Below are 23,011 nucleotides of genomic sequence, written 5' to 3'. Positions count from 1 at the left end.
CACTCTCATCAATGGTATGTGAGAATTTCTCTTTCCCGCATTCTAACCAACACTGTCAAGTTTAACCAACATGCCAGGACCCTACTTTCAGATTCTGGTAGGGTTGCTCTGGAGTGTGGTCTGAAACAGGCCCCAGGTGATGTGAACCACGAATATCACTGAGAGCCTCTGCCCCATGGATGTATGTATCCACAATCTAATATATGGATGTGAGAATTGTCACAGTGAGAATGCTCTGTCACTTCGTTGGTGGCATGTGTTGGCTGCATTCAGATCCTTGAGGACAGGTAGAGAAGTATCATTGTCCAACATACCTTGCAGATGTATTTTGAATCAAACAGAGGTATGTAACGGACCAGTCCACTGGGTGGCACTTATGTGAAGCCCCCCCTTTGCCGGCTAGGCTGATGGGTGCTCGGGGGTCGCGTTCTCAAAGCTGTCTTGCCTCTCACGAGGTGTACGACGGGGCGTCAGTTGTCAGGGCTTGCTTCTGTGCCATCGCTTCGGGCAGGGCGCATGGAAGCGGTGTCTGCCAGCCCGCTGGGTGGTGTCACTGTATGCAGCATTTGTGGCTTTTTCAAAGCCCTGAGGAATCTGAGAAGCAAGTAAGGGAATGATGCATGAAAACAAAAGGCAGTGGAAAGAGTGACCAGCCAGCAGGCTCCAGCAGGCTAGAACTCTCTGTCCTTGTTATTACTGCTTTGTGAAAATGCCGCCGGCTTCCTGGCAAGGGCTGGAAGGTAGAGGCTTCTTGAGAAAACAAGGACAAGTGATGTGGATTTTGAGGCTGGAATCTGGTTTCCCAGCTTCCCCATTTTCCAGTGGAAGGTACAGGGTGAGGATGGGGAACCCTCGGCCCCCCTGGTAGGTTTAGGGCAGTCTTTCCCTCTCTCCTGGCTGCTTTCCCAAGGGTTTACTCCTCCCACTCATAACCAGCTCTGCTCTGGTCTCAGAGGCCTAGAAGGGCTGAGTGGGGGGAGAAGTTGGGCGGTGCCCGGGACAGAGTTGTTCCCCAAGGAGTGATCTGAAGGTCAGCGTAGGGGAGGGAAAAGGGCTTCAGCCATTATTCCCATTCAAGGGAACTTTGCCACAAAGAAGTGCCTCCTGGTTTGGGGCAATGAGACTAAGGGGTGCTTTCATTCCTTGCCTGCTTTCCTCTGAGCTATTTACGTCCAGGTATCACACACTTCCATAGGATAGCCCACTTCAGTTTTCAGAATGGAGGTTGAAACTCAGGAAAGGTAAGTGTGTTTACTACGGCTTCACTGCATGGTTCTCCAGACTCATCTTTATTGCCCTTGTTAGAGGTCAGCCTCTACTTTTCCTCCAGATAATCTCCTTTCTTTGATGCAAATCTAGATGCAAAGTAGGGAAGCAGTCAGCATTCTCCTCCTCTCTCACTATCCACCAGCTATGAGGATAATGAATAAAAATAGGGCTGGATACAACAGGGCTGAGCTGAGGGTGTGGTTTGCTTGGCAACAGCTCAGGAAAAGTTATTTCTCTTGGTTCCCAACGCTCTTGACTTCGCCTCTGCCTGATGAAGTCCTAAAAAAACTCAGCTTAAATGTGACCTTTTTTTGGTGAAACTCCCATCCATAGAGTTAATCATTTCCTTCTTTCTGGTCCCATAGCATTTTGTTCTTATAAAAAGCATTCATCATATTGTGTGACAATTACTTGGGATCATGCCTTAGTGTGTGTGTTTGTGTGTGTGTGTGTGTGTGTCCGGCATTTATGGACTGTACTTTATAACATAATCGTCCTTTGATAAATATTTATTGGATGAATCAAAGTTCCTGAGAGAGCACCAATATTCAGTTCTTAGATTTTCTTATTAATCCCCTGCCTTTTCCTACGGGTGAACTGCAGGGAGTTTCAACTCCACATGAAATGGAGGACATGGTAAAACTAAATGTAATTTTTTCCTAAGGTACTGCTCCAGCAGGAGTGGGTGTTTCAGATATATCATTTTGTTACAGGTACAGAAATTGTTTCTGGTAAACACTGCCATTATCATCTCTGAAAGGCATGTCTGTGGAAATTGCTATTTTCCATTTACAGATGGACAGATGGAAGCTTTCTTTCTCATTTACCAATTACAGAATATCCACTCTGTTCAAAGTACTGTGCTAGGATTTTCACAGGCTACAAAGATGTACAAGGCAGGGTTCTCGTTCTCAAAAGGAATGTTATAACCTGGTTAGGATGAAAAGGTATTTGTATGCAGAAGTCACTATAACTTGGGAACGTTTAAGTCGAATCCAAAGGAAGGGTCCAAAAAGAAGCACCAAAGGGGATGTAGAAGGGAGGCAAAAGAATTTCCAGCCAAGGTGACTGGGGACACATCATCCTGGTCAGCACGGCATTCGAGATGAATACAGTTTGTGCTGGTATTTCTTCATTTGGCCCCTGTGTTAGTTTCCGGTGACAGCCTTAACAAATTACCACAAACTGGGTGGCTTAAAACAATAGAATTTTTGCTTTCTCACAGCCCTGGAGTCCAGAAGTTCAAAATCAAGGTTTTGGCAGGGCCACGCTCCCTCCGAAGGCTCCAGGGGAGAGTCTGTTCCTCGCCTCTTCCAGTTTCTGATGGCTCCAGGCTTTCCTTGGCTTGTGGCCACTTCACTCTAATTTCTGATTATGTGGTCGTATTGCCTCCCCTTCTTAGTTTTCAAAACTCCCCTCCTTCTCTTTTATTAGGGTACAAGTGAGTGCACTTAGGGCCCATGAAATTAAACTACGATAAGCTCGTCTACTTGGGATTCTGAATTGGATCACATCTTACAAGCTAATATTCTCAGGTTCCAGGTATTAGGGCATGGACACATTTTTTTGGGGAGGGGCCACTAGTCAGCCCATGACAGCCCCTTATCCTTCTCTGCCCTGCTCTGTGACCCATGAAGCTGTTACCCACGGATGACATCCCCTGGGCTCTATCTACTGCCCTCTGGCTTACTGTGGGGTTTGGCCAGTAGGAGGCATCAGAAAGTATCAGAGGAGGAAAAAGGGGTTGATATATTTCTTCTTCTTTCCTCCCTGCTTTTTAGCACCATGGTTCTGGCAGCAGCTATGCCCCTTCATGGTCCCTAGCTCTTTCTAGACTCCCATCACATTATTTCCTCCCCTCGTCTCTTCAGCCCTGAGCTTCCATTCTTGCTAGTCTTTGGGTGCCTCAATGTTGCTCCTACCTTCCCTAACCATACATCCTTCCCTGGGAACAGTGTCTTCATCCAATTCCTTTCAAAACCCAAGGTGAGTGTGCCTTTCGTTTCCTGCTATGATACTGACTGATACAGAGACTGGGAGGCAAACATTTGATCTCCAGGACAGAGAGACTCAGGTTCCCTCAATCTCTGTTTATGGAATGACTAGTGGGGCCTGGAAGGTGACGCAGCACACAATACAGCCATAGCAGCTGGGTTATCTTGTGGCTTCTTCAGCAGTAATTACCCGTTGCTCTGTACTCTAATTATCTGCTATCATTGTGACTCTGTTTCCGCTGCCCTTGCTACTGAGTACTTTCCAGTCTTTTCTCTATCTCACAGCTTCTATTGCTTCATGGTTTCTGAGGCCACATGATCACATTCTTCCTTCCCTCTATGTATCTTTTAGCTTCTCCCTAAAAGATACACAGAGGGAAGAAGAACGTTAATTGGCGACTCCCTCCCTGTATTTCATATTCAACTCCCCCAAAGGACCTGACTGGTTTGGCTGCCCCCATCCAGTGCAGGCTGTTAGGCAGAGATTCCTTGATAAGCCATCACGTCAGCAAAGGATTTTTGCCCTAGGTTAGGCGCCTACTTGTTTGGAACGGCAGGATAAGTTGATACATAATTTGGTGTCCCGTCTATTAAAAATCCCTGGGAGGTGGTTATGGATGTGGCAGCGATTCTGGTACTTCCTGGGGGGGGAAAGGGGGGTACCCAAAACCCATAAGTACTTCTGTTTTCTAATTCAATAGCTGAGGTCTGGTGGTCTTAGAAAAGTGCAACCTATGTTTGGGAAAAGCAAGCAGCTCAGAATACTGGGTGGTGTAATTCAAATAGAGAACCTTTATAGTTGGTATTAAAGCTGGAAATGGAGGTCACAAGAGTTTGCGGATGGCCTTGAGTGAAGATTAGTTTTAGCAGGAACGTGACACATTATTCTATGGGCAGTGAAAAGTTAACTGAAGAAAAAAGTTAACATGGCAGAGCAAGATAAAATCAGTTTTTAGGACTATTGATCTGATGGCAATGGTATTCCGATTGGATCAGAAGTAGACGAATGTGGAAACAGAAAGACAAATTAGGAAGGTGTTCTAACAGTCCAAGTGAGGAATCCAGACCAGGGCAGGATTAGAAAGGAAAGGCAAAGCTAGTTGTGAGATACTCAGGACATGAGTGGATTTAGGATTGATGGTAGTTTTGAGCTACTGGTTCAGAAATTGTTTACCACCCAGGATCCTTTCAATTATTTTTATTTTCTTTCAAATAAACTGCACCTTTTTGGAGGAATGAGTGAATTCTATCAAATATACCAATAAAACTGACAGTATTATTATGTCTTGGAAGTTTAGTTTTGAGCCAAGAGAATTTAGGAAGTGGTGGATCCATTGAGAGAGACGGTGTCTGGATATCTTAGCCTATGTTTTCTAGAACAATAGAACTCAAACCAAGAATTCACGCTAATGTTTTATTTAGGAGATGAAATCCTAGGGTAGTAAAAAGGAAGAAAGACAGAGAAAGACAGGAAGCAACGCAAGATGATGTATGGGCAATCTGCTGAGACATAGGTATGCCAGCGTGTCCATGCAGAATATCTCTAGACACTCTATATGGTTCAAACAAGCTCAGGTCAATTCTGAGGGGGAGACAGGGAAAGGAATCCATCCTTATGATTCCCTCCCATATCCTATTTCCCACTGATCAAAATTGACCACACCAGGAGTTACTTTCCTCATATGTTGCCATTGTTTGTCTCTCAGCAAGCTACAGGCAATGTTCTATGGTATGGTCTTTAATCCTGGTTGGGGAGTAGGCAGAGAAGCCAGAAATTCACAACATGTAGCTGTTGAGACAGATTGTTTAGTGGCAGTTAAGCGGGAGGGCCAGGCTGGGCAAGTGTCAGATGAGGTAGCAGGACTACATGGAACCAAACAAAGCAAGGCAGCTGCAGTAGTGGCTGAGACAGAATAAGGAACTGAGGATTTTTAAAAATTTATTTATTTAAGTATAGTTGGCATACAATCTTAGATTGGTTGTATTTGTTTCAGGTGTACAATTTAGTGATTCAACATTTTTATACCTTACAAGGTGATCACCCCACTAAATCTAGTAAAATTGTGTCACTGTGCAAACTTATCGCAATATTATTGACTAGGTTCCTCTTCTCCTTCTCACCGTTCACCTCACCCCTTTCCTTCTGGTAATGATCCCTTGGGTCTATGTTATGAGTCCATTTTCCTTTTGCTTGCTTGTTTTGTTTTATTTTTAGGTTTCCACGTATAAGTGAAACCATACAGTATTTGTCTTTCTCTGCTGGACTTACAAAGGTTTGACAATTAAGTTCACGAACTTATCCTAAAAAAAGTGCTACATACCTCATTGCTGAATATCACAATGGTCACCTTCGAAGTACTCCCCTTGGGAAGCTATGCACTGATGCCAGTGCCTAGTCCACCCCTCAAAGCAATTTTGGAACTCTTTTTCTGGAATGGCCATCACAGCTGTTGTCATATTACCTCGATGTCCTGAATGTCATCAAAATGTCTTCCTTTCAATATTTTCTTTATCTTCGAGTAAAGAAAGAAGTCACTGGGGGCAAGGTCAGGTAAGTAGAGAGGGTATTCCAATAAAGTTATTTGTTTACTGGCTAAAAACTCCCTCCCAGACAGTGCCGTGTGAGCTGGTGCATTGTCGTGATGCAAGAGCCATGAATTGTTGGCGAAAAAGTTCAGGTCGTCTCACTTTTAGTCTAACTTTTTCACGCAGCCTTTTCAGCACTTCCAAATAGTAAACTTGGTTAACTGTTTGCCCAGTTGGTACAAATTCATAATGAACAATCCCTCTGTTTTCAAAAAAGGTTAGCAACATCGTTGCAACAAGTTCGCGAACTTAATTGTCAGACCTCGTATATATGCACCACATCTTTTTTATCCATTCACTATTGATAGATATCTAGGTTGCTAGGTTGCTTCCGTATCTTAGCTATTACTACCGTGTTTCCCTGAAAATAAGACCTAGCCAGACAATCAGGCTCTAATGCGTCTTTTGGAGCAAAAATTAATATAAGACGCAGTCTTATTTTACTATAAGACAGGGTTAATATAATATAATATAATATAATATAATATAATATAATATAATATAATATAATATAATATAATATAATATAATATAATACCGGGTTTTGTATTAATTTTTTCTCCAAAAGACTCACTAGAGCTGATTGTCTGGCTAGATCTTATTTTCGGGGAAACACGGTAGTAATGTTGCAATGAATATAAGGGTGCGTATATCTTTTCGAATTAGTGTTTTTGTTTTCTTTGGATAAATATCCAGAAGTGGAATTGCCGGGTCGTATGGCATATATATTTTTAGTTTTTTGAGGACTCTCCATACTGGAACTGAGGATTTGAGAGATGATGATGAGAGAATCTGATGAGGCACATAAGATGTGTCTGATAAACTCAACAGAACAAGAAAGGTCAAGACTGAAACTTGCAGTTATGTCCAACAGGCAGTTGGAAATTCAGAACTAGAGCTGCCTCCAGAACGTCAGTGTTTTGAAGGTTACAGAAGGAATAACCACAGAGAATTATATTCCTAGGCAGCATAGACTATATGAGTAGGAACATGGGCTTCGGAGACAGGAAGAGCTGCACTTATGTCACAGCAGCACATGGTCTTGGGCAATTTACTTAATCCCTTTAAGCCCTGGTTTACTATATAGCTCATGCTTACAAAGCGTTTGGCCGATGCTAGGCATACAGTAAATGCTAAATAAATGGTGGCAATTATTATGATCATTAATGTCATCCTTGGATGACTGTGTAATCTTCCCAAAGCTTTCTCTTCTCCAGGCTGACTCTGCCGGAGCTTTTCCTAAGTGCTCCTTGAGCAGGGTGGGTGGTGTGAGCCAGGGTCCTTGAGATCCTCTTAAAGGCAGTTGCCTCTGGGTCACTTGGCACTTGAGGTCGTAGAGTCCTTGTGAAGGTTGGTGGCCCACCTCAGGGTGCTGACACATTAAGACCCAAGAAGGCAGCAACACTAACTCATCACCTTCGGTAGGTAGATGGGACATATCTTCCATAGTCCACTTGCTCCTATACATTTTTTTCCCCTTCAAAGTAGGACAACTAAGCTCTTTGGATAATACTTTGCCTTGGTGCCCCCAAGAAAGCACAGCCAAGTACATACCGTGTTTCCCCGAAAATAAGACCTAACTGGAAAATAAGCCCTAGCATGATTTTTCAGGATGACATCCCCTGAAAATATTCCCTAACTCATCTTTAGGAGCAAAAATGAATACAAGACCCGGTCTTATTTTCGGGGAATCCAGTAAGTGTTGCTAAATCCACACAATAAAGTGGTTCTTGTATGACTTAAAAAACAAAAGCGTTTACCCTTAGACAAATGGTATTTGATGGGAGATCATCTCTAAATTATACATATGCAATTTTCTTTGTTCCCGTACATTGAGAGTCTTTTGACTTTATCTAAGTATATTAAATGCTAAGAGTAGTACACACTGAAAGCACATACATGTTTTGGAAATTTCTGGAATCCCAAAAACAAACACACATCATTCTTCTGTTCAAAACCCACATCACTCAGAATAAAACAAACCCAAATCCTTCCCAGTGGCCTTTAACAACCTATGGGATCTGGTCCCCAGTCATCAGACCTCATCTGTCACTACAAAGAGGCAGGACACCAACCTGGGTGCTTCAAAGCACCCAAAGTCTTTAGAGATAGATTACCTGAGCTGCAGTCTCTGCTCCAGAACTGGATGGTTACATGATTTGGGGGGCAGTTATTTCACTTTCCTGTGCTTCAGTTTTCTCATCTGGAAAAGAGAAGAACAGTATTCACTTCACATAGTGGATTAGATACTATTGTTTAAGTGCTTAGACTAGTGCTACTAGTGAGGCTATTTCAGTGTTTGTTAAATAAATGAAACCCTTCCCATCATTCGTTGCACTCCAGCCTCACTGGCCTCCTTGCTGTGCCCCCCGCAGGCCAAGCACCCTCCTGCCCAAGGGCCTTGGTGTTTCTTGTTCTCCGACACGGCCACACGACCCATTTCTTCACCTTCTTCAAATCCTTGCTCCAATGTCACCTTTGAAACGACGACAACCCTATTTGAAATTGCAGGCTCCTCCTCTGCACCCCTGCTTCATTTCTTTTTCTCATTAGCACCTACCTACTCCCAATATTCTCTATAATTTGCAAATGTATTTGTTTTTCTCCTGTCTCCCCCTAACTAGAAGGCAAACAAGGGCAGGAATGTTGGTTTTATTCTTTGATGTATCCCAAATGCCTGGAACACTGCGTGGGTCATAGAAGGTGTTCCCTACCATCTATGGAATGAATAAGGGCACTCTTTTCTCAGGTGAACAAGTTGAGCCTATTTTGAAGATTGATTTGTAAATGAGCTTCCTCCTGTGTACGTAAAGTGCAAAAGAGCTCCCTGAAAGTTGTTCTCTTAAGTTGAATAGATACGATCTCCTTCCCACACTATGGTTTAAGAAATTGATTACCAAACTGGTTTTTCTTTTTTTCAAAGATATTTAAAGATAAACTTTAGCTGAAACTTAGGTCAAGCTATCTTTACTTCCTAATGAGCATGTTCTGAATTAAGGAGCTTGATCGACTCCTGATTGATTGCTGGTGGACTTTATGGCACTGTCATTTATCCAACATGACCTAGAAGTCATGGCCTGTCATCAGGATAGAAAGAAGAGAATAAACACCTACTTTAGGTTAGGTGAGCTGCTGTGCTCAAACCTGTGAAGCAAATATCATCATGGCCATAGTACAGATAAACAAACCAAAGCCTACAGAGGCTCCAGGTCACATACCTAATAAGAGATAGAGCCAAGATTCAAACCATCAGTTTGCAAAATCTATGCTCTTTCCAGTATCTCACTTTAAGCCTCAGATTTCTCATTTGTAATCTATAGTAACATTACATGGACATAGTTATTATGATCATCAAAATGACGTATGTCCAGCAGAGTGCTCAATAAATGAGAGCTTTTTTAAAAAAAAAATTTATGGCCATACTTTAGGAATGACGGTGATACTTTTTCCACGGGGACAATCACATAGCCTCCCTAGGGAGAAAAACGTGAGCCCTAACTGATCTGGACAGCAGAAGTCGGTCCCATGGGATAGATTAGTGAGAGTGGTCACATTTTTGAAAGAAGAATTTTAAATTTAGTAAAAGTTTAAATACTTATTATGCTTTTCTTCTTTAAGAGTTGACTTTATGGGCTCTCACTAGCCAAATATGAGACCATTTGATCACCAAAATTTTGTGTGTATGCTTGTATAAAAATGATGATAAAAGAGAAAGGCACACATTCAAAGTGATTTAAAAAAGCGGTGGGGGAGGGAAAAAATATGAGATGGGGGAGAAACAGGAAAACAAACCCTTCTTTTTTACAGAAGAATGACAGCTAATACATATTGAAGAAATGATGAGACCTAAGAAAAATATCGTTTTGCAATCCCCAATGTAATAACTGATTCAATCAAAGATTATCAATGGATGATAAAACCTTTCGGTGAAGGGTTGATAGGTGTTATGGGTTGAATTATTTCCCAAGAAAAGGTATGTTGAAGTTGTAAACCCAAGGACCCTCGAATGTGAGCTTATTCAGAAATAGGGTCAGAATCGATATAATTAGTTAAAATGATCATCATATTCCAGAAGGATGAGACCCTAATCCCATATAACTGGTGTCCTTATAAGAAGACGGATGGTCAGGTGAAGACACAGAGACACAGGGAGAATGCCATGTGAAGATGGAAGGGGAACTGAAGTGCTACAGCGGCAAGCCAAGGACTAACTGGGGCTACCAGACACTGGAAGTGGCAGGGAAGGATTCTCCCCTGTGGTTTCAGAGGGAGCCCTGCTAAACGTACATTGTTTACATACTTCCAGCCTCCAGAACTGTGAGACAATACATTTCTGTTGGTTTAAGTCACCCAATTTGTGGGTATTTTGTGACAGCAGCCCTAGGAAACTAATACAGTGGTGAAAAGGATAGAAACAGTCTCACCCCACAAATAAGAAAGAAAGAGCTTTCCCAAAGAGAGCTTTGCAGGTTACCACTTAATCAAGTTATCAAACTTAACATCACTAATAGTGGGACAACCTGACATTATGTACCGCTTGACATGATGCAACAAGAGGTACAGAATATCACCGTGATAGACTGATGGCAATAGGCCTAGATTCTTTCCTGTCCTCATCCACACCCCTTGCAATGTGTCTGCAGCAACTCCCATTGAGGTAGAGTTCATTTCTCTACCACTTGAATCTCGGCTGGCTTTTTACCTTCTTTGGCCAACATAATGCCGTGGAAGTGACAGAGTGCCAATTCTAAGCCTAGACTTTAGAAGACCTTGCATGCTTCCGCTCTATTTCAGACCCCTGTTGCTTCCATGAGAACAGCCAGAGCTAGCCTGCTAAGTGTGCTAGATGAATGGAGCTGAGCCCAGCCATCCTAGACCAGCCAGCCCCTACTCAATCTTCCAAATGACTGCAGATCCATAAATGAGTCTGGCCCAAATCAGCTGAGCCCAACCCAGATCAGCAGAAGGACCCAACCAATGGTTGTTAATATTATGCCACCTACTGCGTTTTCAGGCACGTTGTTACGCAGCAATAGCTAACCATTACAGTGACGTATGTAATACTCTTGTCAAATATGTTTAAATGGAAACTAATCATGAGAAAACAATCCGAAAAACCTCGACTGTGGGACACTCTGCATTACAACTGGCCTGGACACTACAAGTCAATGTCATGAAAACATCAACAACAACAAAGTGAGGAGACTGTTCTAGATAGACTACAACAAAATTTTTCAATGTCAGCACTAACTGACATTTTGAACCAGATAATTCTTTGTTGTAGGGGCTTGTCGTGTGTATTGTGGGATATTTAGCAGACATTTGGGTCCCCATCCACTAGATGCCAATAGCACCTCTAACTGTGACAATCAAAAGTATCTCCAGGCATTGCTAAATATCTACTTCGGGGCACTGGACTGGAGAGACAGAATCAAATGCAATGTATGGACCTTGTTAAGGTCTTGCATCCAACAAAAGAATATGGTGACAAAAAACATTTGGGACAATTAGAGAAATTTGAATGTGGAATTAGACAAATTGAATTGTTAATTTTCCTAGGTCTGAAAATGGTATTGAAGTTATGTAGGTGAATGCTTTATTCTTAGGAGATGTATGCTGAATTATTTTGAGTGAACTGTCATAAAGTACTCAACCTACTTCCAAAGGCTTCAATGGATAAAAATGTACATTTATAGGAAGAGATAAAGAAAAAGGTGACAAAATGTTAACAATTGGTGAATCTAGGTGATGAGTATAGGAGCATTCATTGTATTATTCTTTCAATCTTTTGGGTTTGAAAGTTTTCAAAACAAAAAGTTGGGGGTAACTTTTTAAAAGTTAATCTCATCTCCACTGCCTGACGCGTTAGTAATTTAATGTGATGCAAAGAGCAGGCTTGTTCTAAACAAATCTAGGTGTTTACTCTGTGTTGCCGGGACAATGAGCTAGCTCAAACCAGGTATGGGGGGTTGGGGCTGAGGAAAAGGTCTGCTCCCAGCCTGAGGAACTACGGAAGCTCAGCTACCCATGGGACCACTGGCCTCCCTTCTCTTGTGTAACATCCTACAGAACCAAAAGTCTAGGTGCTGAGCAGCTTGTGTGTGTTTCCCAGACAACTCTGGTAAACAGCTGGCACCAAAATCCAGGCTGTCTGGTGCCAAGACAGTTTGACTTTTCCATTCACTGATAAGGCTACTCTCACACTAATTCTATACAAGAAGGAGATCAAAAGAAGGGCAAAGTTCCCTTTCCTGGAACACAAACCATTCTGTGAGGCCAGCAGGTCAGCCAGGGACAATAAGAGGTTGGGGTCTCCATGCCCTTCCTTCTCTCAATGACCTTGACGTTGTAAGTTTCCTCTTTCCACAGTAAAACCTAGTATGTTAACCTATATCATATGACGCAGTGGAATTCAAATCAAGCCCTGGTACAGTAAAGTGGCAACTGTAAAGAGACCAATCTTGTAAGAGAACTAATATTTAAAACATAGACAGAAACCAAAAAGGAAAATATTGATCAACGCTTTAGTGTAAAACATTAGAAACTTTTATGTGATAAAAATAAATATGGCAACAACAAGAAAACACTGTAAGAGCAAAAGACAAATGGCACAGAAGAAAAAATTGTTTGCAGCCCAAGAGAAAAGGTGCTTATTTCTTTATTTTATAAAGAGATCTTAGTTTTATGAGGGGAAAAATATGAACAGAAAAATAGGCAAAGAATATGAACAAATACTTCATCAAGAAAATAAGAATGGCAAAAACTACTTGAAAAAAAACACATCACTTCATTGATGCTCAGAAAAGTGCAAATCACAATATGTGGTATCATTTTTACCTATCAGGTTAACGAAAAGTTGAAAGTTTGATAAAACTCAGTTTTGGTAGGGTTATCAATAAACTTATACTGTTGATGGAAAGGTGGATGGGAACCGTTTACTAAGGGTTACAATTTGGGACTATCTAGGCCAACCTTCAATGTACATTTATTTTGACCGAGCCATCTCATTTAAAGGAATTTATCCTATAGCTAAAGTCATACAAGCTCCCAATGACATATGTGTAAGGATATTCATGGAAAAATTGTGTATAATAACAAAAAATAGATATGATTTCAATGTTCCTCAGTGGAGCAATGGTTAAATAAATTATGGCACATCCAATGATGAAAAGATCTTACAAGATCTGTATCTGCTGACACAGAAATTTTTTTATACATTATTAGATGAATAAAGCAAAGTATAGGTGTTTATGAAAACTCTCTCTTCCTCCTGTGTCTCTCTCCTTCCCTCTCACACGACCACCACACTCACAACGCTTCTGACACCAGATGTGTGGGAATTTTTCCCACACCAGGAAATTCTCTGTGACATCATCTGGGTGTCTTACAATTTAATTAAACGCTGACACTATCTACCTGGAGATCCACAGGTTAAGGGCTCAGTCCCAGAAGACTGCTCCCCAATTCAGATCCCAATCTCAACCAGTAGGTCCCCGAGTTACCCACAAATTCTGTCTGACTTGGCTACAAATTGGCAGTTCCCATGATTTCATCCCCCTTGGATTTGATTATTTGCGAGAACAGCTCACAGAACTCAGGGAAACACTTACTTATATTTTCCAGTTTATGATATAATAAAGGATGTAGATGAACAGCCAGATGAAGAGATAATTGGGCGAGGTCTTGGAGGGTCCCCAGGGCAGGAGCTTCTGTCCTATGAAGTTAGGGGGCTGTGTTCACCAATCCAGAAGCTCTCAGAATCCTCCACTACGGGGGTTTTTATGAAGCCTTCATCACATAGGCATCATCAGTGATTAAGTCCATTTCCAGCCCTCGCCTCTGTCTGAAAATTGGGGGTGGGCCTGGAAATTCCAAGCTTCTAATCATAACTTGGTCTTTCAGGGGACCAGCCCCCACCCCATCCAGGAGCCATTAAGGAGCCCACATCACTACAACAAAAGACACTCCTATCAGGAAGTTCAAAGGGATTTAGGAACACTGAGTCAGGGAGCAGGTATTCGAACAAAAAAAATGCTCCTAGTCTCTTATCACTTAAGCATTTACAAGGGTTTTAGTTCTATGCCAGGAACTGGGGGCAGATAGAGACCAATGTATATATTTTCTATTACCTCATTATAGGACACTGTATATTATATGATCTGCTTTGTGTAAAAATGGTGTATAAATTATATATGCTATGTAGAAAGAATACACAAGAAATAGTTAACAGTGCGTACCTTGGTAAGAGTGGGAAGGGATGTTTTTCTTTCCATTTTAAACTTTGTTGACCTTTGAATTTATTTTTATGTTGGTGCCTTACTTTTACAGTGAAATAAAAATATATAGTAGGTCCTCAATATTGTCAGTAGATTATGGGAGTTTAAGTGAAATGATGTATAACGAAACCAATATTACCACAGGCTAACTGATATAAATGAGAGTGAAGTTCCTAAGGCATCTCATCAACGTTATAATGAAACGATGTTGAACAAAACATTATTCGAGGACCTACTGAACATAGATTGTGCATTTAAAAAATTTTTTTTTCAAAATGTCAATCGGTGCCCCTTCTAATTCTTTCGCAGAAAATATTTTAATTACTGAAACAGGATGAGACTGTATGTGGGCAAATTGATTTTAGGTGGGGATGCAAATAATATTGAGCCATTGTACCTAGGTGTATGATATGTAGAACCCGGACAGACGGAATCAGAGCAGCTCCCCACTTTAAAAGAAGCAGGCTCAGGTCATTCACCATTCTGAAATTGCTCAGGCCAAGCCTTCAGCAAGACTCCTACTTGAAAGCCCAGCAAGGATAAAGCAATATGATTGGAAATTTTCTTTCTCCTTCTCCCTTTTCCCCTTTCTTCTGAGTTCCTTCAGGTACATAGAAGATACAAACAAGATTCAGAAGTACTGAGATATAAAGAAAATTTGCAAAGGTGCCTGGATGGTTCTGGCTCTTTATAAACGCACCATATTCTGGCTGATGCGCTTTAAAACACCCAAGGTACTGATCTGAGAGGACAGCCTCTATGAGGGGAACATTTTCTGTTCCTAGTGAAGTGGCACATTCAGTCCTTGGTGCAGGCTCACTTCGTTCCTATTAGTCATTTCACAGCTGCATCCTGGGAAGAGAGAAATCTCAAATGCTTCTGACTGATTTTGCAAGTAAACTAAAAACAAGGCCTTCCCTCTTTTCTCACAGTTCCTGTGTGTTTACAAATTTCAAGTCCATAAAGCTTGTCTGGATAATTCTCTTAAATGTTTCAGTTGTCTGCAGACCTCTCAACCTGGTTTGCTCTCTACTTGTACCTAGATTTGTTCCCTAATGTAGCAGGTGGATGCTGGGTCACCCATCCTAGCTTGTCATTGAATGGATGGTGCAATTTTTGCTTGAGTGGTTTATGATTCTAAGGTTGTTCCAGGACTACTTAAAAACACAGGTCAACTACCAAGTGAGATACTGGATTTGATCAAGGTTTGTTTATTTTTTAGGTTGTTTAAGGACATTATATGAATGCACAAATTTGTTATTGTAGAGTTGCTATGAATACTGAAGATGCACATATGAGATTATTATTGTAGGTTGGTTCATGACAGCTGGCCCTGATTTAGTTATTTCCTCAAGAAGACACTTTGAACAATTATTTAAATGACTCCCCTCTGCAATTACAGTAATAATGATGATGATGATTTTGCAACTGAATATGCAATTCAGGGTGCATACACTCAACTACTGTTTTTAGCTTGTTTCTCTTTTCACATTGATGTCAGCTGCTGTTTTGGGATTATTGGGGAACAGGGTACCACTTTTCTATTGAGGGTCACTGAACTACGTCCATGAAGAAAGTAATCGATGGCCAATACAGGCAGTTACAGGAAAAATAATTATTCTAGTTAGTATTTAAGGAGTGCTAACTATAAGCAAGTTTTTTTTTTCTCCATGGAGAAATACAGCATTGTCAGAACTCACCTGCTTTTAAAATTAACAACAAACTACCTTATTTAATATATAAATATCTGACAATGGTTTTGTTCTACAGTATAGTCAAGTAAGGAGTTGTAAGTGGGAACGATGATGAAATAGAGGAGAGAGGTGTGTGTGGGGGTCAAGGGAGAGAACAGAGAGCAAAAAAATGGATTCAGATGCAGAAGGAATAGGGTGGTACACAGAGTAATGGAATGTAAACAAGGGGTGACGGGAATCAGACAGAAAGTCAGTGATAGGAGAGTTGGTGAAGGAGACAGGTAGGAAGAGAGACACATGGGTAAAGGAGGAGGAGAGGAAAAAGACTGAGTGTGGGGGATTTTTTTTAAAAAGCATTCATGTTTGTTTTTTAAGATGAATGTGGGATTCTAGAGCATGGCATTTATATCACCATCACTTGTGACCAACTCTCTTGGAAATACCGATTCACTACCGTTCACAGCTCCCTAAGTACTCGAATCATTTTAAATGCAAAAGGAGTGGATAAGGTGGGAAAGGTGAAATGGAAACCTTACAAAGTGCGTGTCCAAACTAGCTGTCATTGCAGGATCTGGTTTCTTCATGCGGACTTCTCAGGAGACATTCCAAAGGGAGGAGGAGAGCTCAGGTGTCAGCTACCCGCAGCTTCCTGCCTGTCTCTATCCTGACAGAAGCGGGGAAAGTTCTCTCCTTGGCTGCACGTAGAAATCTTTTGAGGAACTTAAAATTACAGAGGGTGCCAAAAAAAAAATGCATACACATTTTAAGAAAGGAAAAAAACTGCATTAAAATTGTTATACTCAATATATACTGGTAACAAAAGATGAATACAAGTCACGTGTATACCTTTTTTTTGGCACCCCCGGTATATTGACGCCTAGGTCCCACCCCTCATACGTCATTGGTTTGGGATGTGGTATGGGGATTTTTTTAAAGTTTCCTGTGGGATTCCAATACGCAGCCAAGAGGCTTCTCTCTGAATGTGCTCACCAGAGAATCCCATTATAATGCTGGTATTTTGGGCTATGAGAGCAGTGACACGAACATTCAATTGGATCAAATTAAGCCAAAGGCCAGAGGTTCTCAACCTTGGTGCTATATATTTAGTAACCGGCATTGCAGACAACTGGTTGTAGAGGGTGAAGGAGGAGACCATTTTGAGCTTACTTGGAAATATACAGGAGGAAAATCAATCAACATTATCAACATGATAGGAAAGCTCTCTATCCAAATTTGCATTTGAAAAATTATTTTACGTGATTCCCACATTACGAGGGCATCTGGTGTCTCTTTAAAGACAAACGAGCTGACCTCCCCAGACTCATCTGAGATGTGAGGGAACCAGGAGAAATGATTTGCTTCTTTTCTGCTTGTTTGTTGTACCATATAACGCAGCTCCGTCCCTGGTACCACTGGACATTCCTCTGACCTAGTCTCCAAGCTGGATATGGTTCTCTTTTCTAGTGTGGAGACACCCAGAATTTGCTATCAGCATGCTCTCCTATTTCTGTCATTTCCCCAGTTCCCTCTGTTGCAGGAACATTGAAACGTAGTTAACCTGCCCATAACCTGAGCTAATATTCTCAAAAGGAAAAGATAAAGGAGGAGGGTGTCCCCACTCACCCTGCTCCTTTCATGCCAGGTAACAATACATATTTCCATTTAGTGACCTTCTGGAGCCAAAGCTTCCTGACCCAGGAAGAGATTCTAATGTGATGACTTTTCAAGTGAAATAGGAAGAGAGGGCTGTTGCCTTGACACAGAGGCTAATACCTATAGGACTATGGGGTTATTTCTAGATGATTCTACTATGTTCTGGGGGATAGCTTTAATTAGAAAATATGATATTTGGCCTGTGGTCTGATGAAGAGAATCTACTGCTACCACCACTATGTCCACTATTATTACTTTATATTTTATATGCTAATCCTGATTTTCTGAATTCTTTGGGTGTTAGCCCATTTAATAGCTGACTACTTGATGGTGAGCTCCGTACTAGCTAGGTGTACTCCCAGCACCTGGCATATAGTAGGTGCCCAATAAGTGTTTACTGAATGAATGTAAGCAGTCCAGGCAATGAAGGTAAGCGCAAGCAGGATGAAGCAGGAGGAAACGAGAGCTCATTTTGTGTTCTCCTTCACTAAAGACCAGCTGACGGAACAAAAGCACCAACAGATCTGACTGAAGAATCCCCTTAACCTCAAATATTTCTACCCAGAGGGCTGGGGTAATTTTTCTGAGCCAGTTTCACTTTTCCCAAAAGGACTTCTGGTTCCAAATACATCAAGAATCAGTGTTAATTGCTTTTTGGAATATTATTTTGTCAGCTTCGTTTAGATGTGGTAATTTGCAAAGCAACTCCCAGCAGCTGACAGTTCATCCCTCGCTGTGGTGTTCAGACATTTCCTGGGATTCCTGCCCACCTCCTAGGCAGCTGGCAGTGTTCAAGGAACCAGGATATGTGCTCACCTGGGATTAACGTGGAACCGGTAGTGCTTTGTTTTGTCTGGGATTTTTTTAAATTTTGAAAGGGTAAAGGCCCAACCCTACTTAATCCCGAAAATAAAAGTACAGTAACTCATAATTTAAGAATTTGCAGGCATTTAAAGATCACCTAGTCCATACCACATGGATGAGGAAATTGCAGCTCTGACAGATCCCATGACAAGGTCAGCTGGTTGGTAGCTGGGAGGCGGGGCCAGGTCTCGAATTGATATTCTTTGTGTGGCACCAAACGGTGAATGGGGGTCCTGTGGATCTATGCCTGTGTGGATGGAAATGTTTGAGTTACTATTTGTTTCTTTTTGGAGCGCTTTTCCCTGGCCACAGACTTCCTGGTTCTTCTTCACACTTGCTTCAAGGTTACAGCTCAGACAGAAGTGTTTATAAAAATAACTAGGCACTTCAGAGAGGAATTATTGCCAGTTCCTACACTTCCTATGCCCTGGCTCCAACCAAGCTCAGCAAACCAAAGGAGGGATAAAGTGGTCGCTCGAACCAGGAATTTCTAGGTTTGGATGCCAACAGTCAAAAGGATGAATTCTGTTTTCTCCAGCAGGCTGAGGCTGCTGCTGCTGCCACCTCCTGGGAGAAGACAGACCCGAGCTTCATACCTGAAGCTAGTCTCAATGTCCACCTATGACTTGGGCAAAGGCCCCCACGGGGGCCAGGTGGAAGGTCCCATGTCCTAGAAAATAAATAGGAGGTCTGACAATTAAGTTCGTGAACTTGTGGCAACAAGTTATTTTTGATGTCAGAGGGATTATTCGTTATGAATTTGTACCAACTGGACAAACAGTGAACCAATTTACTATTTGGAAGTGCTGAAAAGGCTGCGTGAAAAAGATGAGAACGACCTGAACTTTTTGCCAACAATTCATGGCTCTTGCATCACGACAATGCACCAGCTCACACGGCACTGTCTGTGAGGAGTTTTGAGCCAGTAAACAAATAACTGTATTGGAACAGTCTCCCTACTCACCTGATCTGGCTCCCAGTGAGATCTTTCTTTACCCAAAGATAAAGGAAATATTGAAAGGAAGACACTTTGATGACATTGAAGACATCAAGGGTAATATGACGACAGCTCTGATGGCCATTCCAGAAAAAGTTCCAAAATTGCTTTGAAGGGTGGACTAGGTGCTGGCATCGGTGCATAGCTTCCCAAAGGGAGTACTTCCAAGGTGACCATAGTGATATTTAGCAATGAGGTAAGTAGCACTTTTTTTAGGATGCGTTTGTGAGCTTAACTGTCCGACCTCATAAGATATGCCCTTACTTAGCAAACAAAACATTGGTATTTGCTTTCACCTGTTCCTTTTGCAGTGTTGAGCTTAAAGAAATGATTTCAAACAACAATAACAAAGTGGAAATGAGTTAATTCGGAAGCCATGAGCGAACAGAAGATTGGGGCAAACTGCTATCTTCAGGAATACATTAGATTCTTTCTGTTGGCCTTCCAGATCCTGAATCCTGGGGTCATATTAGGAATGCACATATTTGGGAACTATATAATAGTTTGGTGAATCTTCACCTTCAAGAATCTGAGTTTATACCTGAAGGGCTATCGTGAGGGTTAATTGAGATAATACATGTAAGTTCCTGGCGTACAAGAAACATCCAATGGGAATTATACTGGGGCAAGTTCACTCTTCTAATCCCCAAGGTGGTTTTCTTCAGTTACTGAGCAAAAATTGATTGACAGCCCCCATGCCTTTAATTCTTTTTAGTCTTCTGATCTGTAGATGATACCTAAGCAAATTCCTTTTATTTTGAAAATAATATAATCACAAATCAGTGCTATGGACTGAATGTGTCCCCCCAAATTTCATATGTTGAAGCCCCAATCCCCAATGTGGTGTTATTTGGAGATGGGGCCATTGGGAGGTGATTATGTTTAGACGGGGTTGTGAGGGTGGAAGCCCCCCGATGGCATTAGTGCCCGTTACAGGGATGAAGAACCCAGAGTTCTCTCTCTCTCTCTGCCATGTGAGGCTACAGCAAGAAGGGAGCCATCTGCAAGTGAGGCTCTCACCAGACACCAAATCTACCAGTGCCTTGATCTTGGACTTTCCAGCCTGCAAGTGTGAGAAATAAATGTATATTATTTAAGCCACCTAGTGTATGATATATTTGTTAGGGCGGCCCGAGCTAAGATAGAAATTGATGCAGAGAAGTGGGGGCATTGCTGTAACACATACCTAAAAATGCGGAAGCAGATTTGGAATTGGGTAATGGGCAGAGGCTGGAAGATTTTTGAGGTGCATGGTAGAATACTGCTGGGAAGGAACCCCTAAAGGTGATTCTGGGCAGAGCTTAGAAAGTGGAAAGGAGAGCTGGAGAGGAAGCTTCTATCTTCTTAGAGAATACATAAATAATCATGCAGAGAATGTGGGTAGATATTAGACAGTAAAGGCCATTCTGGTCTCATACAGGATTGAGAAACATATTACTGGAAACTGGAGGAAAGATGATACTTGTTATAAAGTGGCAAAGAACTTGGCTGAACTGTGTTTGTGTTCTAGTGTTTTGTGAAAGGTAGAACTTGCAAATGATGAAACTGGACATCTAGCTGAGGAGATTTCTAAGCAAAGTGTTGAAGAAGTGGCTTGGTTCCTCCTAACTGCGTATAGTAAAATGCAAAAAGAGAAAAATGAGTCGATGGTGGAACTGTTAAACAAAAAAGGAACCAGAATTTAAAGATTTGGAAATTTCTCAACCTGTCCATAAAACAAACAAGAAAAAAAAAAAAGGAGGAGAAGGAGAAGAAGAAAGCAGTGTTTGGAAAAGAACACCAAGGGTGTGGCTAACTGGCCATTTGATAAGCAGATCAGTATGGATGTGAACTATAGACTTAATCAGCCACCCCAGTAGGAACACCTAGGTTTGAACTGAAGGGGATGGAATAAAGGAAGACTGTTGGACTTCTTGGATTTTATAGGATCAGGACCATAGAAACATTCAATAAGAACAAAGTCATTCTTCAAGACAAGGGAAGAATGACGTTGAAGCCAATTCAGAGATCCTCAGGACTGCTTCCATGGTTTCGAAAGGTGGGGGGCATTGCAACGGGCCAGACGGCTTCCACCCAAAGCCTTGGCTGCCAGGAGCTGTAGGGCTGTGACCTCCACCAGGCAGAGCCCTGAGGAGAGGGGTGAGGATGGGGGGGGGGGGTAATCAGGAAGTGGTTTGGGGGGGAGAGGGAGTTCAGAAGGCAGAATATCGAGACAAGGGGATTATTCTCAAGTCTTGAGATCTCATGGAGTTGGCTTGCTAGGTTTTGGACTTGCTTGGCACTAATCACCCCTTCCTTCCTGTTTCTCCCTTGTGGAATGGGAAAGTCTATCCTATGCAGATTTGGTTTCATAGGCTCATAGCTGGAGAGGAATTTTGCCTTAGGATGAGTCTCTCACCCATATCTGATTTAGATATTCAGATGAGACTTTGGACTTTAGAGTTGATGTTGGAATGAGTTAAGATTTGGGGGTTTGTTGGGATGAAATGAATGTATTAATATTTTACATGTGAGGGCATGCATTTTGGAGCAGAAGCAAGAAGGTGGCTGTCTGCAAACCAGGAAGAGAGCCCTCACCAGATATTGAATATACCAGCATCTTAGACTTCCCAGCCTCCAGAACTGTGAGACATAAATGTTGGTTGTTTAAGCCACCCAGTCTGTCATATTTTTATTACAATAGACTCAACTGACTAAGACAATTAGTGACAAGAAATTCAGGAGGGACTAAGAGATTCAATTCAGGAAATATTTCTTATCTACATGTGCTAGTTATAGAGGATTTAAAGAATAATGTAAGGATGGAGCTAAAAAGTTCCCGTCAATTAGACTAGGAAAAAAGTGACTGAGAATTAGACACTTGGGTTCTAGATTCAGATCTGTAACAGCCCAGTTGTAGTAAGTGACCTTAGGCATGACATCTAACATATTTGGGTATTAGTTTCTTCATCTGTTGCATAATAATACCGTAAAGAGAAGTTCTTCCATGTACAGCACAGCTTGCCTAGGAGATAGGGCATTGAATATTGTGCTTCAACTCTGCTAACCAGCGAAAGCTGTTAAAGAAACCATGAACTGTGAATGACCCTGGTAAGTTAAAGCAAGACCCTTATGTGACATATCTGAAGCCTTTTTATTCCTGACCAATAAAGTATGGGGCTTGTTTTAACCAATCATGTACAGAGCTACGGATTTATTCTAGCCTATTTAGAGTATTTGTTTTAATCTTTAATTACTGTAACAACCATGAAACCCATTCCTAACAATTAAAAACACCTTCTTTTCTCCTTCACTCAATTGGCATGTTCCTTTGCCTGGAAACAAAATCAGCTGTATTTGTTTTTTAACTCTGGTGGTCTTCGTTATTTGACAATATCTTGTATCTGAACAGTATAATACTTTACAGTTTATTAAGTCTCTTCCCACAGGAGAAGAATGGGATTCCACTAAACAGGATGGGCTTTTGAACCAAAGAGATTCTGCCTCTGTCACTGACTAGATAATATTTCCTTAGGTAAGTTATTGTATTAGTTAGGGTCCCAGATGGAAGCAGATGGCATTCTCTGTTGGATAATCTGAGAGGTTTATTAAAGGGACTATTTATAAAGATGTGAGAACATACCAGGAAACCACAGGTAGCAAGGAGGGTTCTGGAACCCCAAACCAGAGAGAGCTGTG

At 41.6% G+C, this 23,011-nt stretch overlaps 1 protein-coding gene and 1 long non-coding RNA gene across 5 annotated transcripts in view; one reads left to right on the top strand and one right to left on the bottom strand.

Moving 5' to 3' along the window:
- MKLN1 (muskelin 1) overlaps positions 1-23,011 on the top strand; it is a 283,828-nt gene that overhangs the window by 119,611 nt on the left and 141,206 nt on the right. The window contains exon 1 of one of the 4 annotated variants that reach the window (XM_074315598.2): positions 19,510-19,529. The exons of the other annotated variants lie outside the window; for them this stretch is intronic. Within the exon in view, the coding sequence (XP_074171699.1) occupies positions 19,525-19,529 (5 nt within the window). The 5' untranslated portion in view covers positions 19,510-19,524. Of the gene's footprint in view, positions 1-19,509; positions 19,530-23,011 lie in introns of those variants that run through there. 4 annotated transcript variants of the gene reach the window in all.
- LOC109457901 (uncharacterized) overlaps positions 1-23,011 on the bottom strand; it is a 141,198-nt gene that overhangs the window by 113,978 nt on the left and 4,209 nt on the right. Inside the window, exons 2-4 of the long non-coding RNA XR_016021936.1 lie at positions 18,445-18,583; positions 7,967-8,052; positions 315-594 (exon numbers count right to left, since the gene is read on the bottom strand). This is a non-coding gene — a long non-coding RNA (uncharacterized LOC109457901). The remainder of the gene's footprint in view (positions 1-314; positions 595-7,966; positions 8,053-18,444; positions 18,584-23,011) is intronic.

The sequence above is a fragment of the Rhinolophus sinicus genome, chromosome 8 (genome assembly GCF_057876585.1).
Source record: "Rhinolophus sinicus isolate RSI-liver-muscle chromosome 8, RSI-T2T, whole genome shotgun sequence".
NCBI classification, from domain to species: Eukaryota; Metazoa; Chordata; class Mammalia; order Chiroptera; family Rhinolophidae; genus Rhinolophus; species Rhinolophus sinicus.
The sequence above is the reverse complement of the archived record's forward strand: the minus strand, read 5'-3'. Positions and strand labels throughout refer to the sequence as shown.